At 37.0% G+C, this 17,326-nt stretch overlaps 1 protein-coding gene across 1 annotated transcript; it reads right to left on the bottom strand.

Annotated features, from left to right (window-relative positions):
* Positions 1–2,528: 2,528 nt before the first annotated feature.
* Positions 2,529–7,399, bottom strand: LOC124137006 (dentin sialophosphoprotein-like). Its single transcript, XM_048403243.1, has 4 exons — positions 7,120–7,399; positions 6,002–6,348; positions 3,591–4,498; positions 2,529–2,547 (listed from the first exon to the last, which is right to left on the bottom strand). The coding sequence occupies exons 1-4, from the start codon at positions 7,397–7,399 to the stop codon at positions 2,529–2,531; spliced, it is 1,554 nt and encodes a 517-aa protein (XP_048259200.1).
* Between the last annotated feature and the right edge of the window lie 9,927 nt (positions 7,400–17,326).

Genomic DNA, 17,326 nt, shown 5'->3' with positions numbered 1-17,326 from the left:
TTTCCTCACCAAGTGGCTGGTATGGCAGTTTTGCATCAATTCCAATTGAGAGTGCACTGTGTATCGTGGAAGCATGTATGTTAAATGCTGCAATACCGGTTGGAGCTACCAAAAGTACAGAGTTATCATCTGGATTATTTTGCATGGGTGCTAGCAGTCGTGTACATTCATAGCAAATTGCCTTGATCAAATGGCTCTTTCCAGTACCAGCTCCACCAGTCAGAAATAGATTAAATGCATCAGGATTTTTGCCATTCCTTTTATCCAAACACCATTGTCTTATTTTATAGAAAACCTCAGCTTGTTCCTCATTCATTGATCTCAGAATAGTTTCTGCTTCTTGTCTTGACATTGTACTCTGAAGAACTTCTGTTTTTGATAATGTGTTATCCTTCAGTAGCAAATCAGGCATATTTTTAGGAGTTTCACTTTCACTTTCCTCATCGGTCATACACGTGTGTTCACCTTCACATGCTATTCTTTCAGATTCAGTTTCAGGACAAATTTGAGCCCAAGCATCTTCCAATTGACCTGTTTTGTCAAACAATTCTTCTGCTTCATCAATAACATCACCATCCTTTTCAAACATTGCTTTGTTTCTGTCAACAATCTCTTTCACAGTTTCCAAAGGACAGTTCTCAATCTGAACAGCGCCAGTTTCATAGAAATCTTCATACGAATTGAATGCGGGTGGTTTTAATTGTGTATCAATTGTGTATGGCAAGAATAACTGCAATATACTGTGATAGTGTTTTTCTGGATTCTTTGTACGTGAAAATCTGGCATATCTGATAACTGCTGCATCAGTCCGTGTACGTTTTTTCACATGTCCAAGGCCATTTTGCAATGTTACTACTGGACTACGGCGTTTGTCATCAGAAACATTTGATACTTCAGATTTTGGTAGCACTCTGTATTCTGAGCAAAACGTTGCAAGACACATGTTATCAAACTCGTCACCTTTGGGTCTGCTCTTGTATCGATCAACAATGCTTGTCATCCACATTTCATCTTCATCTAGTTCACCACTTTTTCGTTTGTTTTGCAAGGTTTTAAGAGGCAAACTCATTCTGACAGGGTCTACGGTTGGAATGAACTGTACTTTACGTGATCCTTCCTTCAATCTCAAATTGCAAACTCGAAAGACAGCTTCTTGAGCACTCACTTCTCTATTGTGTAAGTATACAGCACCAAGTTTCTTGAGAGCAGATTTTGCATCAGAGTTATCCTTATTTGCTTCTGTTTGTGCATGATTCAACAGTAATCCCATTTCTCTTTCTGCCTTTGAGATATATGAAATGATGTAGACAACACAAGAGTAGGCATCAACTATGTACTGAATATCCATGTTCGCATTCCAACATCTGAGCAGATCTGCATTGTACTGATTAACCCATACATCATTGGGATTGCGTTTCATCACAACATTTGTCTTTTTGGATAGAGTATCACATGCTAGTTGAAATATGTCTTGCGAAATACCAATGGCAGAGAACAATGCATCAACTGACTCATATGTTTGCTCATCATTTGTTAATCCTTGCCAAATCAGTTTCAAAATTCTTTGAGCATCTGGTATGGACATAAATTTCATATTGAAAAGATCTTCACAGCACTGTTTCAAGGTTTTGGGCACATCATCTTTTGGTTTATTGTCAAGACCTCCTGCTCGTGATATGAAAGTTTCATTGCTTGGAGGACGTGGAAAATTGAATCTGCAGTTTGTGCCATTTTTTTTGCATGACTTTGAATGTCTTTTACTATGTTTTTGTACACTGTTGACAATATCAAACAATTCTTCATCATTCTCAACTGAAGGCATATCACATGTGACATATTTATCAACGAAAGATGTTACTGACTCATCATTATCGTCATCAACCTTTGGAGCATTTTCAACCCAGAAAAGACAGTGAGTGTGTGGGGAACCACGGTGCTGAAATTCTACACGATAGAAGTAATCTTTTATCTTTCCAATTGGTTCAGCTGGTGACATGATAACCTCTTTCAAAAAGCAATGGAATCTTTGGTCAAACATTCGTGCTGCTGTCACTGGATTTTTCCTTAGTATAGAACATTTTTCAGACCAGTCAAGTTCAGTGGCTTTTCGTGTATCACCTGATTCTCTGAGTATTGTTTCAATCATTTCTGGCCATCTCATATCAGCTGATGAAAATGAACAAAACCAAGTTGGAATGCCGAGTTGTCTTATCATAGCAAATAAATCTTTCTGAGCAGACTGCCAGTATGGTGGAGTTCCTCTGATAGGTTTCAAGAACTTGTAGCCTTCATCACATTTTAATATCTCTCTCAAAGAATCAGAATCTGTAAGATTTTCAGATGTAACATTTTTACCATGTGACTGTGATCCTTTTCGCATTGCAATGGAAACATTTGACATAACTTGATCAATTTCAGAAAGATACTGTGCATAAAATATGTAGTCAGTGTTTTGAGCAAATCTACTATCAGCATTCATGAGGCGTGTATGTAGATAACGTGCAATTGTAATTCTCTCTTCACGATCATCATGGAATGTAGGCGACCCTGATGGGAACAGTACAGGAAATGACCTTGCTTCATTGCTTTTGTCTGTCAGTAGTCGAACAGGATTATTTTCTTCAGCAGGTGCAATACAAGTTATCTTTTCAAAATGTTGATCCATAACTTCTTGGCCAATATCAAGCGGTTGTAGACATGTATTCATGAGTAATCCATGATCTTTCTCAGACTCTTCATTTTCATTAGTTTGTGTGTTTGAGCTATCCTTTTCAACCTCAGGTAATGTTTCAGTATCAGAATCAATAGTTTCATCTTCCTCATCAATAACTGGCAAGGGATTGACCCAATCTGTATTAAAATTCACATCACTGTACCATTTGTTAGTTGTTTGAAGATATTCCAAAGCATTTTTAACATGAGCCTTGTTGACAAACTGATATTGATAATGGCCTTTGTAAGTAATCTTCCTTTTCAGTTTCACTCTAATCATCTGATCATCAACATCACTTCTTGGTAACATACTTGTGCTTTTTTGAATGTTAGAGGGAACACATACTACAGGTCCGTGTACGCCATGTTGTCCACCTTTTGGTAATGCCATCATTTTCATGAAAGGAATATTCAAGGCAATCAAGTGCTGCTCTAGTTCATTGAGACATTGCAGTTGCATAGGAACAGGGGTCAGTTCAAGGTTGTTAACAACAGCTTCTCCAGGCATTTTACCAGACAAAAGTTTCCTATGACAAGTATAGCAAATCCATAATGAGCCTTCTGGACTATTGACAAATGAACATTGGTCATCACAACTGTCTGAGCACCTGTGTAGGTAATTTTCTGTAATGCATCTCTCAGCAACAGTGGCAATATTACTTCCTTTGCTTTCATATACTGTTCTTTTACATTGTACAACTTGTTTTTTGAAAAGTCTTCGATGGCACACAGAGCACACAAATTCTGGACCTTCAGATATGTTTTTGGCAAAGGATCTCGTAACATTTTCCATTATATTCCTTTCGTTTTTTAATTGCATAACTCTGGCAGATTGTCTCTCTTTCAAATTAGTTCTGTGTTCACCACTAGTTTTGTACTTGGCAATGCTTGCTGATTTAACAGATTCTCTGTGCTTTTCATCGTTTGCATATTTCTCGATACTGTTGGTTTTTACATTTTCTCTGTGCTTTTCATCCTTTGCATATTTCTCAATACTGTTGTTCTTTTTATTTTGTCTGTGCTTTTCATCCTTTGCATATTTCTTTGAACTGAGATTTTTTAGAGCCTCCTTGTGCTTTGCAAATTTTCGATACTGCTGACTGCTGTAAGACTTTATATCTTCCTTGTGTTTTGAATCTGTGGCATATTTCTGACTGCTGTACGTTTTAACATCTTCTCTGTGTTTTGAATCTGTGGCATATTTCTGACTGCTGTACGTTTTAACATCTTCTCTGTGTTTTGAATCTGTGGCATATTTCTGACTGCTGTACGTTTTAACATCTTCTCTGTGTTTTGAATCAGTGGCATATTTCTGACTGCTGTGAGTTTTAACATCTTCTCTGTGTTTTGAATCAGTGGCATATTTCTGACTGCTGTGAGTTTTAACATCTTCTCTGTGTTTTGAATCAGTGGCATATTTCTGACTGCTGTACGTTTTAACATCTTCCCTGTGTTTTGAATCAGTGGCATATTTCTGACTGCTGTACATTTTAACATCTTCCCTGTGTTTTGAATCTGTGGCATATTTGTTAGTACTGTACATTTTGACAAATTCCTTGTGTGCTTCATCATCTTTGTATTGGTTTGAACTTTGCAGTTTCTTTCTGTTTCTGAATTCAGGGTCATTGTTGTACTTTTCTTTCTCTTTATCAACCTTTCTCTGTTTCACATTCAATGTTTCTGACATATCTTTCTCTGATTTTCTTTTGGCTCTCATATATTCTCTTTTAGCTTTTGCTCGTGCAATCTTTCCCTTTGGTTTTTTAGTTTGTCCTTGATCATGGCTCTGTTCTTGAGAATCAGTACATTTTTGTTTTTTCAAGACTGAAGAATCTGCAGATAGCTGGTCAGCATTTCTTTTGATATTCATATGTCTCTGACAATATTTATCTGTGCATGAGTTTCTCAAAGCATCTACTGTGTTCACACAAACAACCACTTCATAATGTGATCCACCAACATGATTTAGATATATGCCTGTTCCTGTGTTCACTGTGTCTGAGTTTAACTGCCTGCTTGAATATCTCAGCCATCTGTTATCAGAGTATGTGCATATGTCAGTGCCCAGTAGATTTGCAGCTGCAAGTATTTCAAGTTCTGTAGCCCATGTTCCAACATACCACATTCTGGATTGAGAAATGTACTGTTCAACTGACTCGTAACCTGGTCTTAAGAAGTGATGGAAACTTTGAGCATGTTCTTTTAGATGTGTCACAATAGCCAGTCTGATTTTCCTGTGGTTGTTTTCTTTGCCCGAGATTGCATATGAAAGACTTCTAAAGAAGCAATTGCCATCACCTTCAATGGATACTGTTCTGCATGGTACATCAATTTCTACACCAAATTCATGATCTTGAGACTTTGCTACACATTGGTGTTGAATATCAAGCTTCTTGCATAACTGTTCACATACATTTGATGATACAGGGCAGAATAGCATTGCATGTTGGTCAGTTCCAGTTTCTTTCAAACTACCATCTTGTGAGTTGTCGTCACATTCATCAATATGCATCATGTCATCTTGATCATTCTCATTTGTTTCACATGCCGTATCATCACTTTGGTCAATCTCAATCATATCTAGTGTACCATCCTCAGCAATATGCACTACATCATCATTGTCATTGGTATCACTTGCATTGTCAGACTGATTGTCATGTGGCTGTATATCAGTGCTAATTTTCATGCCTGTCATTTCAAATTGTGAGAATGCATTTAAGTTCATTGACCGAGCAAGATTCAAACAGTGTTCATAGACCTGAAGCAGACTTGAGTATTGGATAAGTATGCTAGTGCCATTAGTGACTTGTAATCCTTCAGTGTTCCGGGAATGGGAATCAAACACGTGGTATTTGTTATTTCTTTCTATCACAGCAAATGTTGATCCTCCAAATGTCGTAAAAGTAGCATCATGTTGTGAAAATATTGTTTGAAGTGCAGCATCGAGACACATTTGTTGTGGAATAGCAATAATTTCTTCAGTATCTTTCATCACAAAGCCAGTCAGAGAATCGCCAGACACAAATCTATATTCTTTGCCAAAGAAGTCTACTGTTGGACAAATATCTGACACAAGAAGGTATGCACTACGACTTGTTGATTGTCTCTGGTTTATAGAATCTACATAAAGTTCGTTTCCTCTACAAAGAACTGTGTCAAGATCATAGCTGTCCCATGTGGAAATGTCTTTAATTTGATTGTACATCATTGCCATTGCACTGTTTGCTACACACTGTTTGCCACTGTTTTTTCCAAATCTAGTGTGACCTTGATTGAAAGAACCATGTACAGTCTCATTTGTGTCAATATCAAACATTTCCACACTACTATCCTGTGAGTTGTCTTCGAGTTCATCAATATGTACTACATCATCATTCTCATTGGTATCACTCGCACTGTCAGACTGATTGTCATGTGGCTCTACATCCTGTGAGTTGTCTTCGAGTTCATCAATATGCACTACATCATCATTGTCATTTGTATCACTTGCACTGTCAGACTGATTGTCATGTGGCTCTACATCCTGTGAGTTGTCTTCGAGTTCATCAATATGCACTACATCATCATTGTCATTGGTATCACTTGCATTGTCAGACTGATTGTCATGTGGCTCTACACCAGTGGTAATACTCATTCCTGTCATTTCAAATTGTGAATATGCATTTAAGTTCATTGACCGAGCAAGATTGAAACAGTGTTCATAGACCTGAAGCAGACTTGGGTATTGGATAAGTATGCTAGTACCATTAATGACTTGTAATCCTTCAGTGTTCCGAGAATGGGAATCAAACACGTGGTATTTGTTATTTCGTTCTATCACAGCAAATGTTGATCCTCCAAATGTCATAAAAGTAGCATCATGTTGTGAAAATATTGTTTGAAGTGCAGCATCGAGACACATTTGCTGTGGAATAGCAACAATTTCTTCAGTATCTTTCATCACAAAGCCAGTCAGAGAATCGCCAGACACAAATCTATATTCTTTGCCAAAGAAGTCTACTGTTGGACAAATGTCTGACACAAGAAGGTATGCACTTCGACTAGTTGATTTTCTCTGGTTTATAGAATCTTCATAAAGTTTGTTTCCTCTACAAAGAACTGTGTCAAGATCATAGCTGTCCCATGTGGAAATGTCCTTAATTTGATTGTACATCATTGCCATTGCACTGTTTGCTACACACTGTTTGCCACTGTTTTTTCCAAATCTAGCGTGGCCTTGATTGAAAGAACCATGTACAGTCTCATTTGTATCATGAATATATGCATCAGTATCAGTACTTTCATTGAAGCTGTCATTATAACGTACATGCGTTGATCTAGGCATAGTTTCAGTTTCAAGCTTATGGTCTGCAATTTGTTCAAGAGCATTTTCATGAATATTTCTATTGTATTTGTTATGGAGGTTACCTTCCCCCTGTTCATTTGGTTTCTGCGTGCATTTGTTACGGAGGTTAGCTTCCCCCTGTTCATTGGTTTTGTTTGTGCATTTGTTACGGAGGTTAGCTTCCCCCTGTTCATTGGTTTTGTTGGTGCATTTGTTACGGAGGTTAGCTTCCCCCTGCGCACAATTTTTAACGAGGCTGACCTCCTCGGCATCAAGTTTTGTGAGGCGATGCTCCTCAGTTCGTCGCTGCTTCCCCCTCTGTTGCTGCATAGCCTGGATCTTCCTGCTGTTCTTCCGTGGCATCTCTGAAACATAAACAAGAAAGAAAGAGGATAAGATATATGGATGAACAACTACTTTTTTTACAATTAGGTGCAATGCTTTCGTGTGGGTTCTAACACTGTTATCACCTTCTGTTATCACCTACACGAAAGCATCACTCCTAAATATTATAAAGTTGTTCATCCATATATCTTATTCTTACTGTCTACTCAAACTTGTAATGAAAAAAAAGAGACAAGAGTGATCAGCTACTAGAGGGTCATCTAATCACAAACATTATGTGTGTGCAGTATGATTGACAAAGTTACAAATACTTATATATAGCATGTGACTTTAATTTATTGTATAAAATATATTCAAAGGAGACTCTGTGTTTGCAATTATGAAATATAAAATATATGATTGCTGGAAATAATGTCTATCACTAACAATGAATTACTTAGTCTCTTAGTTTGAGTTTGGCATTATCTCAACTTGATGATCAAGTATGTATTACGAGTATTATTACATTTGACTTTTGTTTTGATTATACGGTGTTGAGCAATGTTGCAGTAGAAATTATACTCACATTTATTTTGTCAAATGCATTACAAGTACAGAATTGGTTTTATTACCTTCTTGAATTGGACAAAATTATTTGAATATTTGATTGTTTGACCTTTGATGTTTGTTCTTAACTCCCAATTAAGGCCTGTAATTAAAAACAGAGGTACCAATTCTGAGCACTGCTCTGCTATTCCTGGAATATTGAAAAGCAGCAGAAAGTCATTCTCACTCTCTTGACGCATTCATTCTTTTATTGTGTTTTTAGATTGTGCAGAGTCCAACAGTTGATTCTGTGCAGAGTTGCATCCCTTGGCATGCCAGAAACCTATGATTTAAGTTCGTCAGCATCATACATGTGCTCGTGGGTTTCACCGAAGTGGTAAATGTCTGTGACCTGCACTGTGATGGTTGGTTGGTTGTTTTACGCCGCACTCAGCAATATTCCAGCTATATGACGGTGGTCTGTAAATAATCGAGACAATCCATGACATGCATCAACCAAGTCAGCGAGCCTGACCACCCGATCCCGTTAGTCGCCTTTTACAGCAAGCATGGATTGCTGAAGACCCATTCTACCCCAAAATCTTCACGGGTCAACACCGTGATATAACTGGAATACTGTTAAAAGCGGTGTTAAACCCAAACGCAGACAATCCAGTGATTGGTATTGTTAACAACAATCCACATCCTCTTGCATGGTAGGTCTTGACGATTCATCGTTGTTTCATGCCACTCAGCAATGTTGCAGCTATATGAAGGCAGTCTGCATATAGACAATCCAGTGATTGGTATTGTTAACTACAATCCATATGGTACAAAAGACAAAACACTGTTTACATAAGTCTTTACTGTGACAATCTTACATAATGATCTTCCATCAATTCAGCATCCAATTCATTGTTAGCACTCAGCAATGTTGCAGCTATATGATCCTCTTGCATGGTAGGTCTTGACGATTCATTGTTGTTTAATGCCACTCAGCAATGTTGCAGCTATATGAAGGCAGTCTGCATATAAACTGGACCAGACAATCCAGTGATTGGTATTGTTAACAACAATCCTCATCCTCTTGCATGATAGGTCTTGACGATTCATCGTTGTTTCATGCCTCTCAGCAATGTTGCAGCTATATGATGGCAGTCTCCAGATAATATGGACAGGACCAGTATCCTGTTCTTATGAAATTCAGCGATATTGCAGCTAGATGGTAGCATATAAATATTCAAAATGTAGAAATTGACACAATACATTGTTTTCTCTACCTTTTTATTTCATAAGAACTAAATAATGCCACACTCAGCAATGTTGCAGCTATATTGGACCAGACAATCCAGTGATTGGTATTGTTAACAACAATCCACATCCTCTTGCATGGTAGGTCTTGACGATTCATCGTTGTTTCATGCCTCTCAGCAATGTTGCAGCTATATGATGGCAGTCTGCATATAAATTGGACCAGACAATCCAGTGATTGGTATTGTTAACAACAATCCACATCCTCTTGCATGGTAGGTCTTGACGATTCTTTGTTGTTTCATGCCTCTCAGCAATGTTGCAGCTATATGATGGCAGTCTGCATATAAATTGGACCAGACAATCCAGTGATTGGTATTGTTAACAACAATCCACATCCTCTTGCATGGTAGGTCTTGACGATTCTTTGTTGTTTCATGCCTCTCAGCAATGTTGCAGCTATATGATGGCAGTCTGCATATAAATTGGACCAGACAATCCAGTGATTGGTATTGTTAACAACAATCCACATCCTCTTGCATGGTAGGTCTTGACGATTCATCGTTGTTTGATGCCACTCAGCAATGTTGCAGCTATATGATGCCAGTCTCCAAATAATTCAGCGATATTGCAGCTAGATGGTAGCATATAAATATTCAAAATGTAGAAATTGACACAACACATTGTTTTCTCTACCTTTATATTTCATAAGAACTAAATAATGCCACACTCAGCAATGTTGCAGCTATATTGGACCACACAATCCAGTGATTGGTAATGTTAACAACAATCCACATCCTCTTGCATGGTAGGTCTTGACGATTCGTCGTTGTTTGATGCCACTCAGCAATGTTGCAGCTATATGAAGGCAGTCTGCATATAAACTGGACCAGACAATCCAGTGATTGGTATTGTTAACAACAATCCACATCCTCTTGCATGGTAGGTCTTGACGGTTCGTCGTTGTTTGATGCCACTCAGCAATGTTGCAGCTATATGAAGGCAGTCTGCATATAAACTGGACCAGACAATCCAGTGATTGGTATTGTTAACAACAATCCACATCCCCTTGCTTGGTAGGTCTTGACGATTCATCGTTGATTCATGCCACTCAGCAATGTTGCAGCTATATGATGTTTTTTATTAAATTCAGCTATATTGCAGCTAGATGGTAGCATATAGATATTCAAAATGTAGAATTTGACACAACACATTGTTTTCTCTACCTTCATTATTTCATAAGAACTAAATAATGCCACACTCAGCAATGTTGCAGCTATATGATGGCAGTCTGCATATAAATTGGACCAGACAATCCAGTAACAACAATCCACATCCTCTTGCATGGTAAGTCTTGACGATTCATCGTTGTTTAATGTTGCAGCTATATGAAGGCAGTCTGCATATAAATTGGACAAGCATCCTGCTCTTATGAAATTCAGCTATATTGCAGCTAGATGGTAGCATATAGATATTCAAAATGTAGAAATTGACACTCATTGTCTTTTTCTACCTTTATTTTTCTTTTTTATTATTTCATAAGAACTAAATAGTGTTGCAATGTTGCAGCTCTATGGCAGTTTGCATGTTGGACAAAACAATCCAGTGATTGGTGTTGTGCATGACAATCTGTTTAATACTACACAGCAATGTTGCGGCTATATATAGCAGTCTGCAAATAATCTGAACAGAACCAGACAATACAGTGTTTGGCATTGTGAAAAAACATCAGCATCTTTTTGATGCCATAAATCAGCAATGTTGCAGCTCTATGTTGACAGTTTGCAAATAATCTGGACTGCACCAGACAATCCACATGATTGGATGTCATTCAGCAATGTTGCAGCTTGCAAGTTGGACAAAGCAATCCAGTGATTGGTGTTGTGCATGGTAGGTCATGGTTGTTTAATGCCACACAGCAATGTTGCGGCTATATATGGCAGTCTACAAATAATCTGAACAGCACCAGAGAATACATCTTTTTGATGCCATAATCAGCAATGTTGCAGCTCTATGATGACAGTTTGCAAATAATCTGGACTGCACCAGACAATCCACATGCTTGGATGTCACTCAGCAATGTTGCAGCTATATGATTGCAGTCTGCATTTCAGTGATTGGTATTGTGAACAACAATTCACATCAGCATCCTGTTTTTCAATGCCATACTCAGCAATATTTCAACTAGATATAACTAGATTTCAACTAGATATATATATGTACTAAATAATGCCACACTCAGCAATGTTGCAGCTCTATGGCAGCTTGCAAGTTGGACAAAACAATCCAGTGATTGGTGTTGTGCATGACAAATCTGGCATGGTAGGTCATGGATGTTTAATGCCACAGCAATGTTGCGGCTATATATGGCAGTCTACAAATAATCTGAACAGACTCCAAAAATTGAGTTCCAAATTACCAATAATGCCACTCAGCACACTGCAGATGGACCAGACAATCCAGTGATTTGCATGATAAGTGTTGGCGATTCAATTCGTTTATGTTTTTATCACTCAGCAATGGTGAAGCAATATAATGACAGTATGTAAATAATTGGTCCAATGCAGATTGTCTGGTCCAATCCATGTTGCTCAGGTACAGGTTGCTGTATTGTTTCATTGACACACTCGGCGCTATTGCAGCCATGTAATGACAGCTAGTAACTAACTGGCCAGTTATTGGTATTGTCAACAATATTGCAGTTATGCATGTGGCCAGTACACAATTCAACAATATTGCAGCTATGCATGTGGCCAGTACACAATCAATATGTTGCTAATATCACAATATACATGCTATACTTACATCAATTATTGCGTCCAAATCACGTCCTCTTCAACAGCTCCAAATTGGAGAGCAGCTGGTCACAGTGAGATGTCATCTTTGTATACTGGTTCAGATGTTATGTTTTTGTTTGTTTGTATATTGTATGATACAACAGACCGCAATAGTGCCACAGCCAGCTCCTTGTAAATAACAGTCACCAGACAGTCCAGTGATTGACATCTGTGAGCAACGATATACACCCTTGGGGTTAATTGCCCCCATAGGTAAAATATGTGAAGCCCATTTCTGGTGTCCACTGTGGTGAATATTATTGGAATATTGCTTAAAGTGGGGTAAAACAATACTTACTCACACACACACTTGAAAGTATTTCATTCTGTTCTTGTGTATTTGAAAGTGTGCAGATGCTGTTGGCTAGCCCAGATAAAGCGTTCGCTTGTATTGTCAAAGGTTTGAATCCCAACATGGGTCCAATGTGTGAAACCCATTTCTGATCTCCCCCGCTGTGATATTGCTGGAATATTGCTAAAGCGGTGTAAAACAATACTCACTACTCACTTGCAAGTAAACATTTATTTCATTTTGATATTGTGTAATTTACAGTGTGGAAATGTGGTTAAAGAACTCACGGAAATGAAACAAAACTATTTTTCTCAATTTAAAAATCAACACAAAGTGTCGCTGTAAATACGAAATAACAAAACAACTCGAAAAGTACTAGTCTGGATTTGCTAGTTTGATCTCAGTGTACAATACAAAATGTACTTTACAGGAGGTAATTTGTCATCACTTTCAACATTCAAAATAAAAGACTAAATTGACATACAGACTACAGACTACCTGTTTTTTGTCATTTCCGTGAGTACTTTAGTTAGCCTGGTGATTAAAGTGTTTGCTTGTAGTGTCGAAGACACGGGTTCGAATCTCCACATGGGTCTAATGAGTGTAACCTGTTTCTGATCTCCCCCGCTGTGATATTGCTAGAATATTGCTAAAAGCGGAGTTAAACAATACTCACTCACTTGAAAGTATTTCATTCTGATATTGTGTATTTTAGAGTGTGGATATGTGGTTAGTTAGCCTGGTGATCAAAGACATGGGTTCAAATCTCAACATGGGTCCAATGAGTGAAACCTGTTTCTGCTCTCCCCCGCTGTGATATTGCTAGAATATTGCTAAAAGCGGAGTTAAACAATACTCACTCACTTGAAAGTATTTCATTCTGATATTATGTATTTTAGAGTGTGGATATGTGGTTAGTTAGCCTGGTGATTAAAGCGTTTGCTTGTAGTGTTGAAGGCATGGGTTCGAATATCCATGTGGGTCCAATGAGTGAAACCTGTTTCTGATCTCCCCCGCTGTGATATTGCCAGAATATTGCTAAAAGCGGAGTTAAACAATACTCACTCAATTGAAAGTTAACATTTACAAATCTGATATTGTGTATTTTAGAGTGTGGATATGTGGTTAGTTAGCCTGGTGATTAAAGCGTTTGCTTGTAGTGTCGAAGACATGGGTTCGAATCTCCACATGGGTCCAATGAGTAAACCTGTTTCTGATCTCCCCCGCTGTGATATTGCCAGAATATTGTTAAAAGCGGATACAATACTCACTCACTTGAAAGTAAACATTTATTTCATTCTGATATTGTGTATTATAGAGTGAGGATATGTGGTTAGTTAGCCTGGTGATTAAAGCGTTTGCTTGTAGTGTCGAAGACATGGGTTCGAATCTCCACAAGGGTCCAATGAGTGAAACCGGTTTCTGATCTCCCCCGCTGTGATATTGCCAGAATATTGCTAAAAGCGGAGTTAAACAATACTCACTCACTTAGATTCCAACATGTCCAATGCGTGAAAACTGTTTTTGATCTACCCCGCTGTGATATTGCTAAAAGCTGTAAAATTCATCATGTTATAGTGCATTTGAGAGTGTGCATATGAGGTTCTGTATGCAGATGCGGTTGGATAGCATAGTGGATAAAGCCTTCGCTTGTAATGTGGAAGACATGGTTTCAAAACTCAACATGGGTCCTTGCCATATAGCTTGACTATTGCTAACATTTTAGTTATAATTAAATGTTGAAATGTTTGATATATTGACAATGAACTACTTGATTTAATTCTGTTATGTATTTTAAGTGTGCATTCAATTCATCTGTTCCTGTCAATTTTTAAATTCAAAGTTGCAGGTGAATTAGCTAAGTCTAGATTGCAGTGAGTCAATGACAGCTATTGTGTTGATTGTGTTTTGATATTAGTTTTAAAAAAATATTGAAAAATATATTAGCTGCTATTTATATTTGAGTACACTGAATTCTACTGTAGCCTTCAATTCAGATTTATATTATGACATCAGCAATGAGTCAAATTGCAACATAGATGTTAATTGTGAAGAATGTATAACAAAACCAATATGTCCGGCTAATATTATTCAAGAAAATAACTAATTCATTTCATTACCATAGTTTGGTACAAGCATACTGAATGGTACTTTATGAACATACAACCCTTCAAAATCGAGAAATTGATTGATCAAAATTAAAGCTTTTTGTAATCTGTGTGGTCAGGTAAATGCAAATAAATATGCAAATTCAACGTTGAAGAAACATGTCGTATGTTTTCCAAGAGCTAGATTGCAATTGGGAAAAATATAAGCTGACCCTACCAGACCTAACCCAGGAATTTCATTTGTCTCTTTAGATAAGTGGCTCAAGTCACAAACTGATGGTCTCAACGCAAAATATTTCCCAACATCATTACAAACAAAAAATGCCTAACCACAGCTGTAGCAGCAAACCAACCCAACCAGTTTTTGTTGTTATTATGTCAGTTGATGATAATATGAACTGAATATATTGATATGGGTAATCAGGTTTGGATAAATATGCTAATGAAATGTCTAAAGACTACTTACTTATTAGTGACATGGTTTTTAAGCCAAAGCTGCATCAAGGAAGTAATATCAACAACTGCTAACCAATGGGGTGAAAATTATGCACTTTAAAAAATAGATATGGTCTAATATAATCATGGGATCTCACATTAATGTCACAAATAGGAAAATATAACTTTAAAATTATGTGCTATGAACCCAACCCTATCCAAGGTGTAATGCTAATTAAAATCTTACCTGAAATCGACCACATGTACAAATGTCTGAGCAAAAATATATATTATTCTGTTTCATTCTATCAAATACTTTGTTCTTATGCAACATTCAACATAAATTATCAAAGACCAGTAAACATAAATATGGATAAATATGCTAATGAAATGTCTAAAGACTACTTACTTATTAGTGACATGGTTTTTAAGCCAAAGCTGCATCAAGGAAGTAATATCAACAACTGCTAACCAATGGGGTGAAAATTATGCACTTTAAAAAATAGATATGGTCATAATCATGGGATCTCACATTAATGTCACAAATAGGAAAATATAACTTTAAAATTATGTGCTATGAACCCAACCCTATCCAAGGTGTAATGCTAATTAAAATCTTACCTGAAATCGACCACATGTACAAATGTCTAATATATATTTTTGCTCATTCTGTTTCATTCTATCAAATACTTTGTTCTTATGCAACATTCAACATAAATTATCAAAGACCAGTAAACATAAATATGGATAAATATGCTAATGAAATGTCTAAAGACTACTTACTTATTAGTGACATGGTTTTTAAGCCAAAACTGCATCAAGGAAGTAATATCAACAACTGCTAACCAATGGGGTGAAAATTATGCACTTTAAAAAATAGATATGGTCTAACATAATCATGGGATCTCACATTAATGTCACAAATAGGAAAATATAACTTCAAAATTATGTGCTATGAACCCAACCCTATCCAAGGTGTAATGCTAATTAAAATCTTACCTGAAATCGACCACATGTACAAATGTCTAATATATATTTTTGCTCATTCTGTTTCATTCTATCAAATACTTTGTTCTTATGCAACATTCAACATAAATTATCAAAGACCGGTAAACATAAATTAACCTCCTCCCACAATCATACAAAAATTTAATCAATGTTAAGGAACTAATTATCACGGAGATGAAATTTATCACATTATCTGCTGCAAATATTCCCTGCACAGAACAGTCTAAACTATCTTATACTGTAAAAGTGAATAACATCTATATTGAAATATATCATATTTCTTTTTTAACTTATTCACATTTGGTATATTTCACTGTCTGAAGTATTATGCTTTTCAATGTTACTGGAAAGGATTTTGCCACATTCATTCAAACAAATATTTATTTTTTTATGACAATTTGGCCAACTATCATGTTAATATATCCTGTCTTCCATGATCACCAGGTGACATAGGGACACAGACCCTTCAATAACATTAAAATATATAAATGCTGTAAATTACTGCAGCCTCAAAACAAAATTTAGCTGAACAACTGCTTCATTGATTGTACCAAATTCATCTCATTCCCATAATATAAACTATAGTAACCACAGTAACAGAGCTATAAATTCAGTTCAAACGGAAGTCACTTCAGCTTTCCCAACTATGCTGCAATCACAACAAAGCAGTTTATCAAGCGCAGATTCGCCTGCTACCAACAGATCAATTATTGCACTTATAGTGCTGTCGCTGTCTCGCTATACCGTTACCTTGGCTCACACCCAGCTGACAAGCCTTGACGACCCAACACACATTTTACACGACCCTAAATTCATTACAGTGTGTTTGTATAACGCCCTTAACAAATTACTAGGACGTTCTATTGTTGTAAATCCCACCAACTCCCGCCCAAGTGATCATACAGCAGCAAGAGATGCACCTACTTTTCAAAAGGTAAATTAACCCTAAAATTCATCAGTATGAACATCAAAGCCATTGAAAGTGTAACCCACAATATCTGTCTGTTAACATATATATAGGAAAACAATGAAAGCACTATATATAAATCGTATTATGTCCAGTTCTATCTCTCACACAAAAAAAAATGTCCTCACCTGTTGACAATGGCGGTCGTAGAGGCCGGAAACGAGCGCGCGCGCCACCTAGCAAATGACATTGGGGCCGTTAGAGTTACCTACCCTAGCAACAAACTGGCCGTGTCAGTTTGGAAGGCTGGATAGATACCATTCAAAAGGGACCAACGCCCGAACTGACAATCTTAAGCCTAAACGAACCAGAGAAATATCAGATTGTGAATAAAGACCATAATTAATTATAATTTAAGTATTTATGAAGCGGATACAAATTAAAACTACAATTAGAAATATATTATCCACTTGTCATGACATTTTCTTAATGTACATTTTTACTTCCTGACATCTAAATCAGTATCAAATGATATTGCTGCGTTTTATTTACAGTACATGTGTTTTGTTTTTTATAAAATGT

This window comes from Haliotis rufescens, unplaced genomic scaffold (assembly GCF_023055435.1).
Source record: "Haliotis rufescens isolate VD_foot unplaced genomic scaffold, xgHalRufe1.0.p SCAF_3, whole genome shotgun sequence".
Classification (NCBI taxonomy): domain Eukaryota; kingdom Metazoa; phylum Mollusca; class Gastropoda; order Lepetellida; family Haliotidae; genus Haliotis; species Haliotis rufescens.
Note: the sequence above shows the minus strand (reverse complement) of the source record. Positions and strands in the feature narration are given on the sequence as shown.